We start from the raw sequence: 21,227 nt of genomic DNA on the forward strand, positions 1-21,227 counted from the left end.
CACTGATCGCCTCCTCAAATAGATCCCAAAAAGAAATCTCTTAGGAATATTGTCACCAAATTCCAGAGCTCCCAGATCAAGGAGAAAATATTGCAAGCAGCCAGAAAGAAACAATTTGAGTATTGTGGAAACACAATCAGAATAACCCAAGATCTGGCAGCTTCTACATTAAGAGATCGAAGGGCTTGGAATGCGATATTCCGCAGGTCAATGGAGCTAGGATTAAAACCTAGAATCACCTACCCAGCAAAACTGAGTATCATGCTCCAAGGCAAAATATGGATTTTCAATAAAATAGAGGACTTTCAAGCTTTCTCAGTGAAAAGACCAGAGCTGCATAGAAAATTTGACTTTCAAACACAAGAATCAAGAGACGCATGAAAAGGTAATCAAGAAACAGAAATTGCAAGGGACTTACTAAAGTTGAACTGTTTTGTTTACATTCCTACATGGAAAGATGATGTGTATGATTCATGAGACCTCAGTATTAGGGTAGTTGAAGGGAATGTGTGTGTGTGTGTGTGTGTGTGTGTGTGTGTGTGTATACATATGTTTATGTATGTATATATAAGTGAATGTGCATGTATGTGGAGAGAGAGAGAGAGAGAGAGAGAGAGAGAGAGAGAGAGCACAGACACAGGGTGAGTTGAAGATGAAGGGAAGATATCTAAAAGAAATAAAATCAAATTAAGGGATGAGAGAGGAATATATTGAGAGAGGAAGATAGGGAGAGATAGAATGGGGTGGATTATCTTGCATAAAGGTGGCAAGAGGAAGCAGTTCTGTGGGAGGAGGGGAGAGGGCAGGTGAGGGGGGAATGAGTGAATCTTGCTCTCATCAAATTTGGCCTGAGGAGGGAATACCATACATACTCAATTGGGTATCTTACCCCACAGGAAAGAAGAGGGAAGAAGATAAAAAAAAGGGGGGGGGTGATGGAGGGGAGGGCAGATGGGGGTGGAGGTAATCAAACAAACACTTTGGAAAGGGGACAGGGTCAAGGGAGAAAATTCAATAAAGGGGGATGGGTTGGGAAGGAGCAAAATATAGTTAGTCTTTCACAACATGAGTATTGTGGAAGGGTTATACGTAATGATACACATGTGGCCTATGTTGAATTGCTTGACTTCTTAGGGAGGGTGGGTGGGAAGGGAAGAGGGGAGAGAATTTGGAACTCAAAGTTTTAAAAACAGATGTTCAAAAACAAAAACAAAAAGTTTTTGCATGCAACTAGAAAATAAGATACACAGGCAATGGGGTGTAGAAATTTATCTTGCCCTACAAGAAAGGAAGGGAAAAGGAGATGGAAGGGGAGTGGGGTGACAGAAGGGAGGACTGAATGGGGAACAGGGCAACCAGAATATACATCATCTTGGAGTGGGGGGGAGGGTAGAAATGGGGAGAAAATTTGTAATTCAAACTCTTGTGAAAATCAATGCTGAAAACTAAATATGTTAAATAAATAAATTTTAAAAAAAAAGAAAAGAAAATGTAAGCTATCTGATAGCAAAAACTACTGACTTGGAAAACAGATGTAGGAGAAAAAAATTTAAGAGTCTTTGGACTGTCTGAACCACCATGACCAAAGAAATGAGTGTAGACATCGTATTTCAAGAAATCTTTAAAAATAATTCAAGAGAGCAAAAACAGAAAGATTCTACCAGTCAAACTTCCTGAAAGAAAACCAAAATGAACATTCCAGGGACGTCACAACCCAAATCTAGAGCTTTTAGGTCGAAGAAAAAATACTTGGAGCAGCCAGAAAGCAAGCATTCAAGGACTGAGGATCCACAGTTAAGAACACAAATGACTTAGCAGCCACAACTATTACAGTGAGAGCTTGGAATGCAGTATTCTAGAAGGCAAAGGATATGACTTACAACCAAGAGCTGCTCACCCAGCAAAACTGTGTATAATGCTATAGGGGAATAAAATGGACCTGTAACGACAAAGGACTTCCAAATATTCCTGATGAAAAGACCAGAGCTGCCAAGAAACTTTGAAGTTCAAACAAAAGAATTAAGAGAAATATAAAAAGATAAACACAAATGAACAGTGATAATTGACTAAACAAGAATAAACTGCTTACATTCTAACATAAGAAGAGACCTCATGAGACCTCAGTATTAGGGTAGTTGAAGGGAACATGTGTGTGTGTGTGTGTGTGTGTGTGTATGTATGTATGTATATATAAGTGAATGTGCATGTATGTATATATGTATGTGTATATATATATATAGAGAGAGAGAGAGAGAAAGAAAGAAAGCACAGACACAGGGTGAGTTGAAGATGAAGGGAAGATATCTAAAAGAAATAAAATCAAATTATGGGATGTGTCTCCTCTAATCTCCATCACCATCAGAGCTCATGGTGGGAGTCTGGTTAGACAAGGCTCGGCAGTAGTTTGGGTACATCTTGAAGATATTAAGAACAAAAAGAGGGGGCAGAGGAATACACAGTGCATGGTGGGAGGGAGGAAAAGGAGTATTCAGGAAAATTATCTCACATTGGGTACACAAGATGTCTAAACAAACAAACAAGATGAGAGGAGGGGGAGTGGGAGCAGCTGATACTTTTAACTTCACTCTCATCTAAATTAGTTAAAGGAAGGAAGAATGAACACACACACACACACACACACACACACACGTACAACACACACCCCTGGGCCCAGAGGGAGGTCAAATTAAGAGAAAAATTAGTCATAAGCAAAACAGCCTCTAAAGATATATAGAAATATAGTCACAGGTCTTGTTCAAGTGGCAAAGAATGGGAATTTGAGAGGGTGCCATAAATGAAGGAATGAATAAACAAGTTATAAATGTGTTGGAATATTATTTTGCTATAATAGGCAGTTTCAGAGAAATCGTGGGAAGACTCCTATGAACTAATGCAGAGTGAAGTGAGAAAGAACTAGGAGAACAATTTATACACTGATAACAATATTGTAAAGGCAACCAGCTTAAAGAATCAAGAACTCTTTTATCAGCATAATGACCAACTATGATTCCAAAGGGCTAATGAAGAAACATGCTGCCCACCTCCTGATAGACAAGTGAAGAACTCAGAGTGCAGAATGAGAATTTTTTTTTTATGGACACAGCCAAGATGGAAGTTAGTTTTACTTGACTGACTATACATGTTTATAATGGGTTTTATGTTTCTTAGTTATTAATTGGGTTAAAGGGGGGATAGAAGATTTTTGCTAACAAAAATGAAATACAGTTTTAAAAAAACAAAAAAGAGATTTGGAGTAGTTGCTATGATGTAGCTAGTGAATCGAGGAGTAGACAAATTGCCTTGCTGCTGTGAGGGCTCAATTGAGAGTAGATTATATAAATTTGTAGTGGACCAAGTTAGGTTTGCTGCATGAATTCTTTCAACACTCCTCTTAGCAGCACATGAATAGGTGAAGATGAGGCAGATAGAAGGAGTGTAATTCATGGTAGGTCATGAATTTAGCAAGGCATCAGTGGCACTAGGACAAGGGAGCAAGGGATTTTTGACTGGCAGATAGTGTCAAAGTTGAACTGGTTCACCCAAGGATTAACCTTGGAAAGGATGGAGAGTATAGCTAGTGATGATGATTGCCTGGGACAGGACTGAGGGCATTCACAGTGAGGGTTGAGAATTGGTTGCGTAGGAATAAGGTAGAGGGAGAAATGGAATGATAAAAAATTGTGTTTGGCTAAAAGAATTGTCAAGTTCTTGAACATGGAAGTTCATTACAAACTAGCTCTGGACCTTTGGACAAGTCATTTAACTTCTGGATCTTTGTTTCTTCCTCTGTAAAGTGAGGTTTTGGACTAAATAATCTCTAAGATTATTTTCAACAGTAACATTCTGTGATTTAACCCCTACCCTCTTTTCTTCCCATTCCCCCAACCCCAATAGTTACAGTACAGACAAGAAACTGTGTAGGGGAGATCTGAGTGTGAATCTGGGCCCTGGCCTGTACTTTATGTGGCAAGCTCTTTAAGCTTTAGTTTTCTTCTCTGGAGGATGGAGATAATACATACTCAACTACTGGTACAGAACTAAGGATTGAATGAAGTCATGGATGAAAAATAGCTTATAATGATAAACTGTTCAAATGTACTTTATTATTGGTCATCTCATGTCAGTCATTTCATTATCTTTTGCAATATTTATCAAGTTTCTTTTTTAATTGTATCAGCTGTGTGTGTGTGTGTGTGTGTGTTGTGGTGTGTTTTGGTTTTTTTTAAGCATACAATACCAAGGAAGTGTCCCATGTTATACAGGTATTTTGAATAAGTCAAGGGTTGGTTTTTAGTTTTAGTTTTTTGTGGTTTTTGTTTTCTTTGAGTTTTAAGAGATTTTAGTTCCTTAACATAATGTAAGAGGTATAGCCAACATGGCATTGAAAATTACTAGTTTGGTGAATGTTTTAATTTCATTTGAAATGGAATTATACATTTTTAAATGATTTTTCACCCTGTTTAACTCGTGTGTGTTTGTGTGTGTGTGTGTGTGTGTGTGTGTGTGTGTATTTGTACACATTTTTGTAGGAAGAAACACCAGGAACACCCAAAAAGAAAGAAGCCAAGAAAAAATTCAAACTTGAACCACATGAAGATCAAGTGTTCCTGGATGGAAATGAGGTTAGCATATCCAGCCTAGAAATTGAAATTGTGATTATCAGTAGAAATCATGAGATGGGAATGAAGCAATCATAAAGATTAGAAATACGATGATCTTCTTTAGATGGTCAGTCACATATCTGAATAATTCAGTCTGCTTACATTCATGTTACCTTACATCTCAGTCATTGGCCACACTGTGAAAAGGGTTAAGCAAATTGTTTAGAACTTAAAGTTATCCAGTATAATTTGCTTATTAAGAGGGGGCAGCCAGGTGGCACAGTGAGTAGAGCATTGGCCCTGGAGTCAGGAGGACCTGAGTTCAAATCCAGCCTCAGACACTTGACACACTTATTAGCTGTGTGACCTTGGGCAAGTCACATAACCCCAATTGCCCTGCCTTCCCCCCCCTCCAAAAAAAAAAAAACCCAAAACAAACAAAAACATTTTATTTACTAATAGCAAAAATTACCACCAGGTTAACCATTTACTTTTAGGGTACATTTTTATATTCCACAGATACATGTAACATTCTAACATTGTTTTGAAGTATTTAATTAAATTTGGATCCTTGCTCTGAATTCCAAAATGATATATAACTCTCCTAATATACACAACCATCTAAATTACAAGAACAGATCTCTAACTTTCCATTGTTTTATGGAAACATTAAACTGTTTCTTCCTCTAGGTGTATGTATGGATCTATGACCCTGTCCACTTTAAAACATTTGCCATGGGACTAATTCTTGGTAAGTGAATGAAAAGTTTTCAGTATGGCCTTAAGGAGATGGGGAGGAAATAGCTGGGATAGTTGGTTCTTCCTTCTGGATTTCTTACTGGGAATCTTATCTGAAGATGAGCCTTTTAAAATTATGCTGACATAGACTTATATTGTCTGAATCCCTGTTCAGATGATGAACCCAAGGGAGGGAAAGTGTTTTCTTAAATTCTGAAATACTAAATCAGTTTAAGTCTTTTAGCCTTAAGTTATTGATGACCAAAAATCCACTCTACCACAGAGCATCCATTCCCCAAACAACTGATCTTGGTCACTTTCCAAAATTTTTAACGTGTAAAAAGAAGTAAGCAAACTTTCAAAAAAGCAGGCTCTTCTCCGCTCTCCTCAGAGCCGCAAGAATGATATTCCAGAAGAAAGAAGAGAAGAAATTATTAAGGATACTCTACAGTGATTAGTTGTTTCTACTTTTACCATTTCAATTTTAATTCCTTTTTCTTTTTCAATAATCATGTGTTTCTATTTGGGGGTTAGTTCTGAGATTAGAAATTTTGATTTTGTTTCAAGTTATCTGATAAATGTTACTGTGATTTTTGAGAAAATCTATGTATAAATTGTCAAACCAGGGTTTGTGGTGGTTTTGCTTGCTTAAAAATCATGTAACCCTTAGTGAAGGGGTCATATTTAGATTGATGGGTATCTGCATTTTCATCCCTTTTAGAAAGAGAAAAGAGCAGTGTCCCATGTTATGTCAGGTGGAGATTGAAGATGTCAAAAGAAAATGTCTGAATTTTGTCTGCGACTTCTTCCACCAAACCTGAAGTTAGACTTGTACCCTAAGTACTTAACCGTTGGTTGAATCTTAAGTTTATATATCAAGTCGGTTAATAAATAGAACATGAAATATTTTAAAGCTTCTTCCCCCACCAACACTGTAGATAATAGTATTACAGCCTTTCTTTGTTAAGTCATGGTTTATAAGCCAGTTCAGTTTGAATCCAAAAATTAGTTAAACATCTTTGTGCATTCTTGTTCCAGTGATTGCAGTCATAGCTGCGACCCTCTTCCCTCTGTGGCCTGCAGAAATGCGAGTGGGTGTTTATTACCTCAGTGTAGGAGCAGGCTGCTTTGTAGCCAGCATTCTTCTGCTTGCTATTGGTAAGTATTCTCTGCAGTAAAAATGAGTTCAGTGAGGGGGTATTCAACAGTTCAAAACTAAACTCCGAGATCTTATTTTGGTTGGAAGGCAGTAATTCTGGGCTTAATCAGAGGTCACTAATATCTAAGCGTTCGGGGAAAATCTAGAAACGGACAAACATTGATTTCACTGTTTATTTTGGTCAGATTCCAAAGTTGATTACTTCCCCCCAAGTCCTGTCCCCCCCCCCAAAAAAAAACAACCAACCCACATCCCTTTAAAAAGCCATTGATGTGTGCCTGACTAAATTTGGGCAAATATGAAAAAACTTGCTTTAACCTAGTTTCTTTAACTAGTTCCTGTAGGAGCCTCTATTTGGAGCTGGATGAGCACTGTAGAAGTCATTTCATCCAACACCCTCATTTTACAAAGAAGGACATTAACACTCAGCCAGGTTCAGTGACTGCCCCGGGTCACACAGGCAGTAAGTGGCAGAGCCTTCTGACTTCAAGTCCAGCAGCCTTTCCATCATGCCAGTGCCTGGCACACAATAGACCTTTAATAAGTGCATGTTGAGTGAGGAACTTACATTCTAAAGGGAGAGTGTAGTGTGTAAAGAAGTAAACAGAAAGCAGTTGGCAAATACAGGTGATGCAGTATCGACTGTAGAGAACGTCTCACAGTCAGATTTGACAGGATTAGGCCATGTGTGACTAGTTGTAATGTGAAATAAGACTGGAAAGTCAAGTAATTTGTATTCAAATTAAAGAAAGCCAAAAACGTTAGGGTGATGAGTTTATGGTTTGTCCTTGAGCCAGTGATAGATTCAGACCTTTGCCTTACAGATGATTTTGGCAGCTGTTCGGAGGACAGATTGGATGGTTAGAGACTGGAAACGGAGATTTATAGGAGGCCGTTAGAGTTATATGGGTGAGAAGGGATGAGAGCCTGAATTAAGGTAGTGGCTATGTGAGTGGAGAGAAGGGGGTGGACATGAGGGCTGTTTCAGTGTAGAATCAACAACACTCAGCCACTTACTGAATGTGGAGGGAGGTAGGGAATGGGCCATACTTCATTTGTTGGTAGTTATGAGTGTGAGAAACTGGATAGTGCCCAGCCCGGAAGTGAGAAAGCTTGGAAGAAGTGCAAATTGGAGATGTGGGGGTAGGGAAGCGAAGGGAGACAAAGGACGGAGTATTAGAGACAGGAAATTGATGAAGTTCTGTGAAGGCCCCATCAGAGAGGAAAGCCAAGGTAAGCAAGAGTGTCCAGGAGAAGGGATGATTAGCAGTAGTGGAAGCTGCCAAGAATTAGGAAGAATGATGACTGAGAAGAGGCCTTCAGAGCTAGGAATTAAGAGTTTGTTGGTGGCTTGGGAGGGAGCCCTTTTAGTCTGGTGGGTTAAGAACTTTGATTGCAAGCAGTCAGGAAGTGTGTGGGAGGGGATCAGTCAGGCAAGAAGTGTAGGCACCTTTTTCCTTGGCCTTTAGCTGTAAAGGGCTGAGAAGAGGAGATGACTTGGGCAGAGCAGGATCAAGTGAAGATTTTTTAAAGGATGGAGATTCAGGCATGTTTGTAGACAGTGGGGAATGAGCCATTATTGAACATGGGATTGAAGATTGGAGAGGCAGCTGTTGAAAGACAGGAGGACATAGGATCAAGAGCACATGGAACAGGATTTGTTTTGACAAGGGGAAAAGTGCTTCCTCTTCCTTGGAGACGGGAACAAATGAGAAGATGAGTGAAGAGAGACCAGGGTTCTGAAGAAGGGGCTGGGAGATGACAGAGCTTATGACTGATGGCCTGAGTTTCCTTTGTAAAACAGGCATGTTCACATACTGCAGGAGCTTGGGAAAGGGCATTATAGGTGGGTCATAGTTCCCAGAGAAGAGTACACGGATTGCCATGGAACAGTGCCATAACCTAATGGAGATGCAGTACTCTGATTTTGTATGTTAATATGCATTCAGCAACACTGTGGAGGTGATGAAGGGTGCTGTATGGTTGAGTTAAGAATAGCGTTAAGATTTTTAAGAGAAGGAAGTGAGGTCTGAGCTTGGATAATTGTCTGCAAGAACAGGAGTGTGTATGATTTAAATTTTCTTGAATATTTTACTCTGACAAGGAAATGGTAGTGGAAAATGTAAGTGGAAGGTATGGTATCATAGAGTTACAGTTAGGACCTTAGGGGTCATCTGGTCCAACCTCTTCATTTCACAGATGAAGAAACAGGCCCAGAGAGGTCGTACAATTAAGTGGTGTCAGACTAGAGTCTTGACTCATATCACCTGACTTCTTCTCATTTGTTTTTTACTTTGCCTTGCTTTCCTTGTTGTTAGATTCTTTTTTCATTGGTAAGCATTTTGTTAAAGTTGCCTAGGTTTTTACTGTTGCCAGGAGCATTCATTGCCACTGTAACAGTTTTGTAAAATTTCCAGAAACTAAATTATAACATATTCTCTAAGAATTTTTTTTTCCTTCTCCTGATTTGACCCAGAACTATACATGCTTTGTTTGCATTCAGTTTTGGGGTATGCCATGATGTGACCTGTGGTAGCTGTCTTACACATTCTTCATTCAGTTCATTCTTATTACTCAACCACTGGGTGCCGAGTCACAGTGCTAGGAAATAGGAGGAATTTGAAGATGAAATATACGTGGGGTCTGTCCTCACTGAGCTTACATTCTGATGAAAATATGACCTAGAGGCGTAAGTACAAGCAAAGTTCTATGAGAGTTTATCAGAGTGAGAAATTACTTCTGGGTGGTTCAGGGAAGGCTTCACAAACAATTTAAGCTGGGCCTTTAATAATGGATAATAATTAGGTGAAGCTAAGGGAAGGATATTACCAGTAGAAGGGCTAGCATGAATAAAACACAGAACTGGAGATCTTTAGTGAATTTTAAGTTTTCCAGTTAGTAAAGGCCTAAGATGTATAAAGAATTGCAGGTAAAACTAGAAGCGTAATTGTCAAATTGTAAAGGGCAAAATTTCAGAGTAAGGAATTTAGACTTGATTTGTATTCTTTGATAACCCAGGACTATTGAGAGTTTGGGTGGGAGGAGGTAAAGAATCAGATCTCATTGAAGCAACAAATTCTACAAACATTAAATATAATCTCTGTGCCAGGAATTAAAATTAAAAAATGAAAAACAGTAGACCCTGCCCTTAAGGAGCTTTTAGTCTGATTCGGACAAGTTTGCTACAAGGTAGAATTTCATAAGAAGAAAAGAACTTTCATCAACTTTCAGCTTTTCATGGGGAAGATGGCATCTATAAGATGGGAACATGTTCTAGTAAAACCAATTGGCCTGCATGAATTCAGAAGATTTGGTGAATTGAATTGGAAGCAGGCAGATCAATTTGGCCTGAATGTAGAGTTTCTAAGGGGATCAGTATAAAAATAAAACTAGATAGTTGGACTGAAGCTAAACAGTAAAGGGCTTTAAATGCTAAGAGCTAACTAAGGAGCAGAAGGCCCATCCCAAGACCAACCAGTTGAGAGGGGTTAGTCTTGACACTTTCACAGCTGGTAGTGCCCACTCTGAGGTGGTTCGACTTCAGGCTGAGTTGGGATTTGGCCCAAAATTGATAGGGCAGCGAGAGAAGCTTTCTTCCCTGAGTTGTGGGTGGATGGATAGTGATGGCATGAGCCCTAATCACCAGGAGCTTCTGGGTCCAGGGAATTTAATTAGATTTAGCTTAGGTTACCCTTGTATCCTTATAGCTTGGAGTGTGTGCCTGATGGTGAAGGCCTAAGGAGACCAGTCTTTGATTCACATTACCTGGAGGTGGTGGGAATGATTAGAAAAGAGGGAGCACAGCCCTAATTATTTGATTGTGGGCAGAAGATTAAGCTGTGGTCTGGATGAGGCTCGACGGGATTAAGACTGAGTAGTGAATTTGTAGAGATTGAGAGTTGAGGGCTCCTCATACTTCAGGACTTTGGTTTACAGAGCATGTTCTAGGGACAGGTTTTTCCACATTGAGTGATGGTGTTTAAAGCTGAATTGGTTGTGGGGGAGGGAAAAAAAGGTATCATCAGTTGCTTAAAGATGTAAAGCCCAAAAGGGCAAAGGTCTGCCCCCTGGAGAAGTTTGTGTCCCAAAGGACATCGTCTCAGACTTTAAAGAGAAGTGAGACTGCTCATGTATTGATGGTGAGCTGCCCCCTTTTCTTCTCCTGGAGTGCTCATAGCCCAGTTAATTTTTACCTCAAGCAACTTTTCCACTCTGAGACACACCTTTTGGTAACCCTCTTACTTCCATCTCTCCCCCAATTCTTGCTCATTTGCCTCAGGAGAAAGTCTTTTCTCTCTGTCTCACTCCTTATTACATATGTGACCAACCTCCCTCCCTCCTCGCCCCCACCCTAACTAAGACTGCAAATTAGAAGAAAAGTTCTAGGGAGACAGCAATGCCAAGAAAAGGAAAGCCCTAACTTCTGTAAAATAAGGCATCGTCAAGTCCCAGGGCCATCAGCTTCCCAAGTCCTTGAAAGTGTCCAGAAGTCCCCTTCAGATGTCCCACAACAGACTCCATCTATTTTCTTACCCTCTTTTAAGCCTGCTTTTCCTTACATACCAGGATTCAAATAAAAGCAATGCTAATTTTATTGTTTGTTTTGTTTAATTATTATTTTAATAACACTGGTTACTTAATACCATTTATCTTTGTAAATGCCATATCTCAGGTACCTTATGAATTAAAGAGGCATCTGTAGGTGAGCTTGAACAACAAGTTTTATCATTTTTTCTGTGGCAAAAGATGTTTTGTGTTCCAAACAGATCTTCACCCTGGAGATCACAACCTATTTATAAAATTGAGAACTTGGCTGGGTCTCCTTCTAGGAAATAGACAACACATTGTCCTACTAGTGCATCAGGTTTGAGTTTATTTCATAGGAGTCAAAATGTGTCCATTATATGTGTAATGTCATTTCAAATAATAAGAGTAATGATAATAGCTACCATTTATATAGTATCCTTTAGTTTCCTAAAATGTGGTATCAGCTTCAGTGGAGAAGCATTCAGTTATAGTTTTCTCCATAACTCTTCCCTATTTTAAAAAGGGTATTCTGATATCATGTCGGCAAAATTTTACAAAGTATACCAAGGGATGACCAGTACCTGAGGATTTAAAAAAGCAGAGATAAGGTGGAAACATTGGCTTGCATGAATTATAAAGATTGGTGAATTGAATTGGAGGCAGGCTGATACAGAAAAAGTCAGTTTGTCCTGAATGTAGAGGCAAGGCATGATTTTCACTTTTCATTCGGATCACTTTGAAATTGTTCTAGAATCGCATTCATGATATCTCTGTCTTAGAGGGATAGTTTAGGCAGGAGATGAGAAGAGTGTGCAGTTTTTAGAAGTCCCTCATTCTTCTGCATTCCATCGATGGGATTTCCTCTCAAAAACAGATTGAGTACACATTGGCCTCTCCCATTTCCTACTATCACCACCTCTTACAAATAATATACAAGGCCTCAAAAAATGAAGCTGTGCTTATGTGGAAAAGGAAAAAAGTACTTCTGACCAGCCTGTGAATACTTAACTTGTGAAGTGAAGTCAGCTGTATTACTCCCTTTGGTTATTCATCCAAAGTATATTAAAGGTAAGCCTGTAAAAGAGCTTTTTTCAGGGTTTATGTAATAGTAGTACAGTTGCCTATAAAACTAATCTGTCGTAGTCAGGTAGTCTTCCAACATTCACCTATTTATTTTGGCTCTTGATACGTACTTTGCTATAACAGAAAATGATGAGGGAACATGAACACTTGATGTAAAATTACTATATTGAGGGAAGGATACTGGTTCTTCAAAGCCTGCACTAATAATAGACTTAAGCTTGGGTGGGAGCTCTTAGAGAAAAGGAAGGGGAGAGGGCCTGGGGAAGCACCAGTATCAGCTGCCCGAGGGCCAGTCCAGCTGAGCTTGTAGAAGCTTTTTCATCCAAACCTTTCAGCCATAGCACATGTGAAAGACCTGCTTAGTAAGTCATAAGGAGTTGAAATCTGTGCTAGAGTACCCATGCTGATGGAATCCTGGGTCTTCGAAGTAGAAAATGTGTGTCTGTTTGTATCTTAAGGGAGCAAGTAGGAAAGAGAGGGAGGAAGACAGAGAGAGGGAATGAGGGGAAGTTAGCGTCTATGTGTGAAAGGCAAAATCATTGGAAAGTAGAGAACCAGGTGTAGAGTCAGGAGATACAGGTTTGAACCCCAGCTCTAAGACCATCTGTTTGACTCTGGGCAAGTAAGTCATTTAACTTCTCCGTCTTGGTTCCCTTGGTTTTCTAATAAGAAAGGTAATAATTTGTGTTTTATACCACAAGGTAGTTGTAAAGGAAGTGCTTTATAAGCCTTACAGTGCAGTGTAAGGATGGAGTATTCAAAATTGAAAATGATATCCCAATGTGGAGAATTGGAAATCATTCAAGGGATTTGACTCATCTTTCTTGAATAGTGTCATTTTGCTTAAGGCCAGTAAACTATTGTGTTGAAAAATTTAGAAAGGTAAAAACTTAGCTACCAGAAGAGGAAAGCAGCAGAAATGCAATTACCTAGAATATGAACATTGATTTTCACCAGGAAAGTTTTGTTTTGATGATAACATTCAGGGATGTCATACTTTGAAATAGAAATGACTTGAAGGTGGAAGCCACCTAGACATTGGGGTGCAAGATAAAGAGCAGTGCAGACTCTTTAAAAAGGTTATTCTTTGCACGATCTGTTCATCCTACTAATTTAATTGGTTTTTAATCCAAGAATCTCATTGTTAGTGCTCTCAAATTTCTAAATGTTGCCTGACGGCAGTAGCTCTTCAGATGACATTGTTCAGCCATTGTGCCCTCAGACTCAGAGCAGAGTGAAATGCTGCTGAGGCCCTTTGGTGTCCATGAGTACTCTTGCCGCATGGTGTGTTTGGTGGGGGAGGGGTCATCCGTCATTTTTTCACATCAAACCGAGGTGACAGCATGAGAGCTTGAAACATTAAACTTGGGGGATTTTTCTCCTCACAGCTCGCTGCATACTGTTCCTTATCATTTGGCTCATTACTGGAGGAAGACACCATTTCTGGTTCCTACCGAATCTGACTGCCGACGTGGGCTTCATTGACTCCTTCAGGCCTCTCTACACACATGAGTACAAAGGACCAAAAGCGGACTTAAAGAAAGATGAGAAATCTGAGGCCAAAAAACCACAGAAATCAGACAGTGAGGAAAAATCAGATAGTGAGAAAAAGGAAGACGATGATGGGAAACTAGGAACTCTAGGAAATAATGGAGCAGAGGGCTCTGGGGGAGAGCGGCACTCGGACACAGACAGTGACCGGCGGGAGGACGACCGGTCCCAGCACAGCAGTGGGAATGGCAATGATTTTGAGATGATAACAAAAGAGGAGCTTGAACAGCAGACAGATGGAGATTGTGAAGAAGAGGAGGAGGAGGAGGAGGAGGAGGAGGAGGAAGAAGAAGAAACGAGCAGACCTTCATCTGAAAAATCATAGACATGCTTTGTTTGGGGACTGAATGTGTGCAAGTGGTTGGATTTTCTATGTTGACTTTTCACCAAAACATATGTATAGCATTTGGGGTAGTCTTTAAATCAATTTGCTGAGATCTAGTTGATGTCCAGGCAATTCTATTCAGTTTTTTATTTTATAGACTACTAACTTTTTTTTGGTACAATCTTAAGTCACTAATACCACATATTTAACAATTTTATCCATTTTACAAATATTCTGGCAGTAAGTAGCTTTTATTTCTTTTTGATAGTTGTTAAAGATGTAGTTTCCTCAGTGGCATTTAGAATAATGCCATTTTTGAGCGCTGTAGAGCTTCTTACTGTTAGACATGGCAGAAGAGATGAAAGTGAAAGACCAAAATTTCAGGTGATGCAGTTAGGTAGCTATTTATGAATTGCTTTAGGATGAAATGAACACATAACTCATGGCTCTTGAAACATAAGCTGTATTTCTTAATTTTCATAAAATTGTACCAAAAATTTCTTTAGAATTCAGAGTTAGCAGTTATTTGTTTAAGATAGGCCAGTCAGTAATGATGCAATACGATTTGTTTAGCTCCCAAATCTGTCCTTCAACTACCAACTTAGGAAATCCAAAATCATTTGTACATCTGGTTGAGAGAGGAATGGTTTTTCTCCAGCAAAGGAAAGGGAACAGCATAGATTGGAAAATGGTGGCTGTTCTTTCCCTTCCCATCCATTTCCCCGATCATAATATGAGAAAGCATTCTGTACATAATTTACAAATAAAACAAACCTTTTATTTTAATTGTTACTTCTTATTTAGACATTTTCTCAGCACTTCAATTTGTACAAAATTAAGACCATTTAAAGGTATGTTTTTAGAGAAACGCAAGTCTTGATACCCCACAGAACATCTGTGTGTGTGGGTGTGGGTGTGTGGGTGTGAGTGTGGGTGTGTGTGTGGGTGTGGTGAGTATGTGTGGTGTATCGATCTCTCCACAGCAGCTGCAGCTTGGTGCCAACATTCCATGTGTTTGAGCAGACCTACAGCAGCTGTTTTGCACGCCTTTGTGTTCATTGATTTATCTTAAATTTCTACATTCAGAAACTGGAGTACTGTATTATCAAATTAGGAGGCACTGCTGTGAAAGAGAATTTACTGTTTTAAAGTACCAATTAAAATAAAGAACATTCAAATGACCATATGACAGTCAGTGGGCTCTAATTGATTGCTATTTTGGAGCAGTTTGAATTTTGGTTTCTGCTTTTGTCTCATCCTTATTTACCGTTTTTTGGATAATGTGTTTAGTTATGTAAACATTTAAGAGACTTGACATCATTCCTCTGAAGTTGAAATAATGAAAACAGGTTTGATTCTTTCCCCAAGCCGCTGTGAGAAGTTATACTTATTACTGCTTTGCAATTGGAATTGTTTATTTACAGACCTTTATTTTTATTCTTTAGTTACCTTCCATTCAAGTATTATAACTGAAGGTGTTAAATGTTTTCCTAATTGTGCAAATATACATTTTTGTGTATGTTGGTAAACATTTCACAAATGTGGTCTGATTGCTTCATCCTAATAATATTCCTTTTATGTGAGCAGAAACATGGCATCTGATCTATTTAATGCATCTCTGTTGATGCTGCTGTCAGTTATTTTGAGAACATTCCCCCTGGCAAATGTTGATTGATTTTAGTGCCTGAGTGTTTTCTTGCTGTTGACTTTTATGGAGCTCAGTTTCTCACTTCTTTGGTTAGGTACAATTTCAGCTGCCTGGTATGCGCTCTCCAAAATCGGCCACAACTCTGATAATTACTCTCAAACACAGACAGCAATTCTGTCTTGCTTCCAATAATTCCCAGATGAATCATTGGCAATAAGAATTAGATATAACATTCTACTCATGCACCTCAGATTTTGTCTGATTCTGAGGTAGGCACTAATATCAGTAACCTGTATTTGGGTATAAAAATGATACTAACATGATGTTATTTCTCAAAAACTACGAACTATTAGGTAATCCTTATCACTAATAAATACACAGGCACTTCAAACTGTAACTTTGTCCTGTAGCTATTTGTAATATCTGTGTTGTGTCTAGTCTTCAAAAACCTTTTGGGGAGTAGCAGCTAGGAAAATTTGAACTTTGTTAGTGTTTGTGGATTCTTAGAGTAAACTAATACCTGGTTTTACGAATATTCGATGACCACTGGAAAACAATCTCTATGGATCTAACCGTAGAAAGTGCCCTTAGGGGCTACAGCTCAGTGTCTATTCCTGTTCAAAGACCATATATTTTAAAGGAGTGAGTACTTGAAAATCAAAGGGCTGTCAATATTTCACCCTGCTGAAGAATAGGTGGTTATCCTTATGGGCCAAAAAATAAATAACCTAGCTCTATTACCACTAAAGATTGCTTCCCATAGTCTCTTCAACTTGAAGGTTGGACTGATGGGTTTTAAAAATGCAACTGAGATCACAGAAAAATTGAGTTTATTTTGGAATGGGTGCCAGTGATGTATCTAGAATTGAACTTTAAACCAAGGGAGGATCCAGATAATGAAGACACTTAAGACAATAATGAATATGCTTATTGTGCAAATAATCCTAAAATCAATGTACTTAATATATTGGTTTTTTTTTTCCTTTTCCCTCCCACCGATTTGACTTCTAATTTCCAAACACAATGCCTGTCTCTGTTTGGACAACTTTAATAATTGGAATAATTTATATTTAGTGGCATACTACTCAGACAGTTACTATATTAAAATTTCATTGCAATAAAATTAAGCAGTGGTGATGGGTTTCAGTGGTTTTATTTTCTTTCTTACATTCATCTAAGAAATCTAACTGATGTCTACATCAGCTTTTACTGATGACTTTATTTTTAGTAAAAATTTCTTATGTTTTGTAAATCACATTTCCTTGCGCAAACTGTGCTTAAAATAGGAAGTATTAGCAAGAGAAAACTAAAGAAATTCCACTAACAAGACACTACTAGGTACAGCGACAGCTTTTTTGGCAGCAGAGAGTTCAATACCAAATTATAAATATTTCTCCTTCACCAGTACAATCAGAAAGTATATCCACAATCAAGTCCTGCCTGTGTACAATAAGTGAGCCATATTTTTACCTGTCCCTGTTCAACTGCTGTGTTAGTCCTCAGGTTCAGGAAGGATCCTAGCCCTAAGTAAACTCTCTGGCCAAAGAAAAGGGAGCCTTTGGCAAGAGCGGAACTTTACCCACCCACCCACCCGCCAAGAATATTCCTTGTACAGCATCTGATCACTGAGCTTGCCTTAGAAGGCGCTAATAGTGGGAGGCCCCATCCCGCTGTCCCAGGTCCTGGGGTAACCCTCCAGGGTGCAGCCCGGATCATTTCCTCTAGCAAACTCCTGCAGTTGGAGGAAATCAGACTCGCTCAGAGCCTATCGGAAAGTAGGCATGAATTTTGATGGTCTGTACCAGTGCCCTTCCACATTGAATAGTGCCTGTGTTACAGCTGGCAGATCTTACATTCAAAGTTTCACTGACAACACCTACAAATGCTAACTTTAGCTTTATTGGTAGATTCTCTCCTCACTCACTTCACAGGCGACCTGTACCTCAGCCTGGAAGATCTTTAGAACCTAAAAACTCCCCTCTCCCTTGCAGGGAGTTTTTAACCAAGGAGAACCAAAGGGACCCTCAGCCTAGCCTAGCATTTGTATCACATGATTGGTGACGATGTGTCTTCCAAGCGTAAAGTTGAATCAGGACATCATGGGGAAGCTGGTGGACATCAAGAGTCCCTCTTGTGTGAGTTCATCACAAGATTAGCTCGCTGTTTTGCTTGAAGTGAATTCCAAGAAGACCAATACACATATCCAGGTGTAAGTACAGAAACACACTAAGGTCAGCTAGTACATGTGACAGGGGTAGGGAGGGTGGAAGTGCCTGCTCTGTGGGGTTTTCACACCTGGGGTTCCTTCAAAGTTAGTGCAAATTAGCTATAACATCACTAGGCTATGTAAAGAAAAACATTAAAGAGCAGCACGATTCCGATAACATAATGAACGTGTTCCTGGAGAACAACTTTCCTCCCAGTAGGGGAGTGGGAACTATATGTTTGAAGTATTGTATATCTTAGTTTTGCTTAGTTTATGTTACCAGGGGAAGAAGGGTGCGAGAGTCAGGGCACTATCAAAAAATGCTTGGTGCAAAAAAATTACCCATAAAACTTAAAAAAAAAAAATTAAAGTTTACTAGGTTGTATGTGTGGGATCCAGGGGTTTTAACCAAGATAATGTGTGCCAGACATAAAAGTGAAACAAAATATCATTGTCTTTGAAAAAAAAAAAAACAAGGCAACAAGTTAGGACGCTGGTGGTCTTCATCTTGTGCCGAGGTGCATGCCTCTTACTCTCCAGTAAAAGGACATACAGATTATTGATGTGGGAAAGATGCATGCTGTGATCCCAAAATTTTGAACGACATTTGCCGGGTCTTCCACCTAGATCCCTGTTGTCCAGTTAGTCCATTCAGCTTTGATGTCCCCAAACACACTTCAACTTTTGAAGTGTAAAGCCACAATCGCTGTAGCCAAGTCCAGCTTGCACCTGCTAGGCTTCCTCATCCATGTCAGTACAGTAGGAAAGGGCCAAATTCAGGGTCAGACAGACTGGTTCCAATCCTGCCTCCACCACTTACTGCCTCATTTTCTTTATCTATAAAAAGAAGGGATTGAACCAAATGATCTCTAAGCTCTCCTCCAGCTCTAAATCGGTGATGATGTATGTGCATTATTCAACCTTCCCCTGAAGTCACCCTCTTACTTATGAACAGGTCTGAATTCTTAGGAGACTTTTCTTAATTGTACTTCCACAATTTCCACCTACTTATTGCTTCTCCTCCTCCCTTGGGGTCCAAGCAAGAAAAGCCTGACATAAACAGCTGACATTAATATGGTGGTTTCCAACAGTGATGTGATGTAAGCACTATAGGTATTATTCCCATTAGCCTTAGGGGAGGGAATTAAGGCTCATAATGTGCCCATGGCCCACGCAGTAAGTGTCAGGTGGAATTTGAACCCAGGTGTACCTGATTTGAAGTCTGGCAGTTCCCCTTTCCATATGACATTCATGCACCCAAATCTTTGGCTTAGGCCCTTCACCACCTTGGTCACCTTTTATAACCCACTTTTTACTGGCTAACTCCTGAGCCTCCCAGAATATGCATTCAAGTTACTAACATAAGAGAAGACCTGGAGAAAATTGATGATTTGTCCAGATCCTTCTCAAATGCACATCACTGCCACGACTAAGAGATTCGCTACATTGGAGATGGCCTTGACCTTCCCAAAATGGGGATTATTAAGAAGGGCTGTCATTACTTCTTCACGCTTGACAGTCTGATGGTCTAATAGCTAATTTGTAGGCTTCAGGCTTATCGGTCGCAGCCCAAGATGAGCCAGTGTGACAAAATCACATTCCAGCAAATTGTGTCGAACCAAATTAGAGACCTGAGTTGTATTGAACACGTAGCAGTGATTTTGATGAGCACCATGCTTCATCCCCATACTGAACTAGAGTAATGAAAGTTGTGTCGTCCTACTTAGACGAAACGCGTTTTTCCACTCTGACAAGTCACTGCCGCCTCTAATGTTTTTTTTTCTTTGCATGTTATTTCTTTTGAGTAAGTCTCAAATATATAATTAGTGGGAAATGGTATGTAAAAGTGATGGTGATACTAACAATAGAGTAGAAACAGCATGGGCTTTGGAGTCTGAGAAGCTAGGGTCCAGATCTCTCCAGATCATACTCCTTTGGGCAGGTGTAAAGAGAACTGGCCTTGAAATCAGCAGACCTAGGCACCGATATTTACCACCAGTGTGATGCTGAGCCTTACTTTCCTCTATAAAATGAGAGCGTGCGTTAGGATGGCCTTTGGGGTCCTAGCTTTAAATTCATGAACCTATACAAAAGTCAGTAGGTCTCTAAGAAATTGTAGTATAGAACTGAATGACCAGGCAGCCATCTCTACAGTCTGTCACAGCCGACCTGAGGACGTGGACTTTGGGTTAAATTGCATCTCAACTCAAGTCACTGTAACCAAGTGGTCAAGAATTATTTATTCCACAGATTAGGTTAATTGTCTTAGGTTAATTGTCAGACTTCACAAAGAAGACTTCTCAATCTCCATCATAAACATAAAGCAAAAGAAACCCTGAGTTAAAAAAAAATAGTCTCTGACTCTACTTTTTATTCATTCCACAAATGCTATGCATTTGTGCGCGGGACTGTGCTAGGTCTGAGAATGATACAAAAGCATAAAACCATGGTCCCTGGGAATATAAAGTCTACACACTTGAAAAATGGGGTGTCAGCCTGAGGGCTCCCAGGGTGGGGAAAAGGCAGTGGAAGGCAGTGAGTTACATGGAAGGAAAGACAGGGAGGGCTTCAGGAGATGTCTGTTTGGTAAGCGAGGAGGGGAGGGCATTCTGGGTATGGGGAACTAGGAATGAGGACAACATGTCTTTGCCTTTCCCTTTGCTGTCTTAGAGCTGCTATTTTGCTCCTGTCAGGGAGTCTGGCCATGTGTCTTTCTTTGAAATAATTTAAAATCTGTCAAAAATCAATCTGTAGGGTTCCATGAAGTTGAACAATGGACTGGAGTGGAGCCTTCCAGTTAATAGATTGTACAGGAGGGCTGGCTGAATGCAAGATTGTCATTTGTTCTCAGGTAAATGACCCACAACTGTTGTCCGCTCTCCCAAACAAGTTAGCTCATTTGACTTGCAGTCTGGGTTCATATAACATCATGTTATTGACTGTGATGTTGGAAGAGTCACATGACCTCTGTGAGACTCCCTTTCCTCATTTGTAAGATTCCAGTAATACCTGCCTAGCCTACTTTATGGGGTTCTTGGATGGATCAAATAAAATAATATGTATTAAATTAGTAGAACTATCAAATGAGGTAACTTGTGAATCGCTTTGCAAACCTTAGAGTTTTATATAACTCCTGCTGTTATGTAAATAGAATTGCAGGATCTCTGTGGTTGGAAGGTATCTCTAGTGGTCATCCGGACCAATGTCCCTTTAGTTTTTACAAATTAAGAAACTGAAGCCTAGAGGCAGTGACTTGTTCAAAATTCCACAGCCCTCACCACCCTTCAATCTTCCTCTAAACACATACTTTTGCTCATTGGACTCTTACCGACATTTTAAAGTCTAACTCAGATACCCCTCCTAAGAAGCTTTCCATGGTTTCCCATTCC

The 21,227-nt window shown here is 39.6% G+C and overlaps 1 protein-coding gene across 1 annotated transcript in view; it reads left to right on the forward strand.

The window, feature by feature from the left end:
• The window catches only part of SEC62 (SEC62 homolog, preprotein translocation factor), a 49,048-nt gene extending 32,275 nt beyond the window's left edge, over positions 1-16,773 (forward strand). The window contains exons 5-8 of the mRNA XM_036755019.1: positions 4,530-4,622; positions 5,292-5,352; positions 6,378-6,497; positions 13,497-16,773. Of these exons, the coding sequence (XP_036610914.1) occupies positions 4,530-4,622; positions 5,292-5,352; positions 6,378-6,497; positions 13,497-13,984 (762 nt within the window). The 3' untranslated portion in view covers positions 13,985-16,773. The remainder of the gene's footprint in view (positions 1-4,529; positions 4,623-5,291; positions 5,353-6,377; positions 6,498-13,496) is intronic.
• Positions 16,774-21,227: the final 4,454 nt, after the last annotated feature.

This window comes from Trichosurus vulpecula, chromosome 4 (assembly GCF_011100635.1).
Source record: "Trichosurus vulpecula isolate mTriVul1 chromosome 4, mTriVul1.pri, whole genome shotgun sequence".
NCBI classification, from domain to species: domain Eukaryota; kingdom Metazoa; phylum Chordata; class Mammalia; order Diprotodontia; family Phalangeridae; genus Trichosurus; species Trichosurus vulpecula.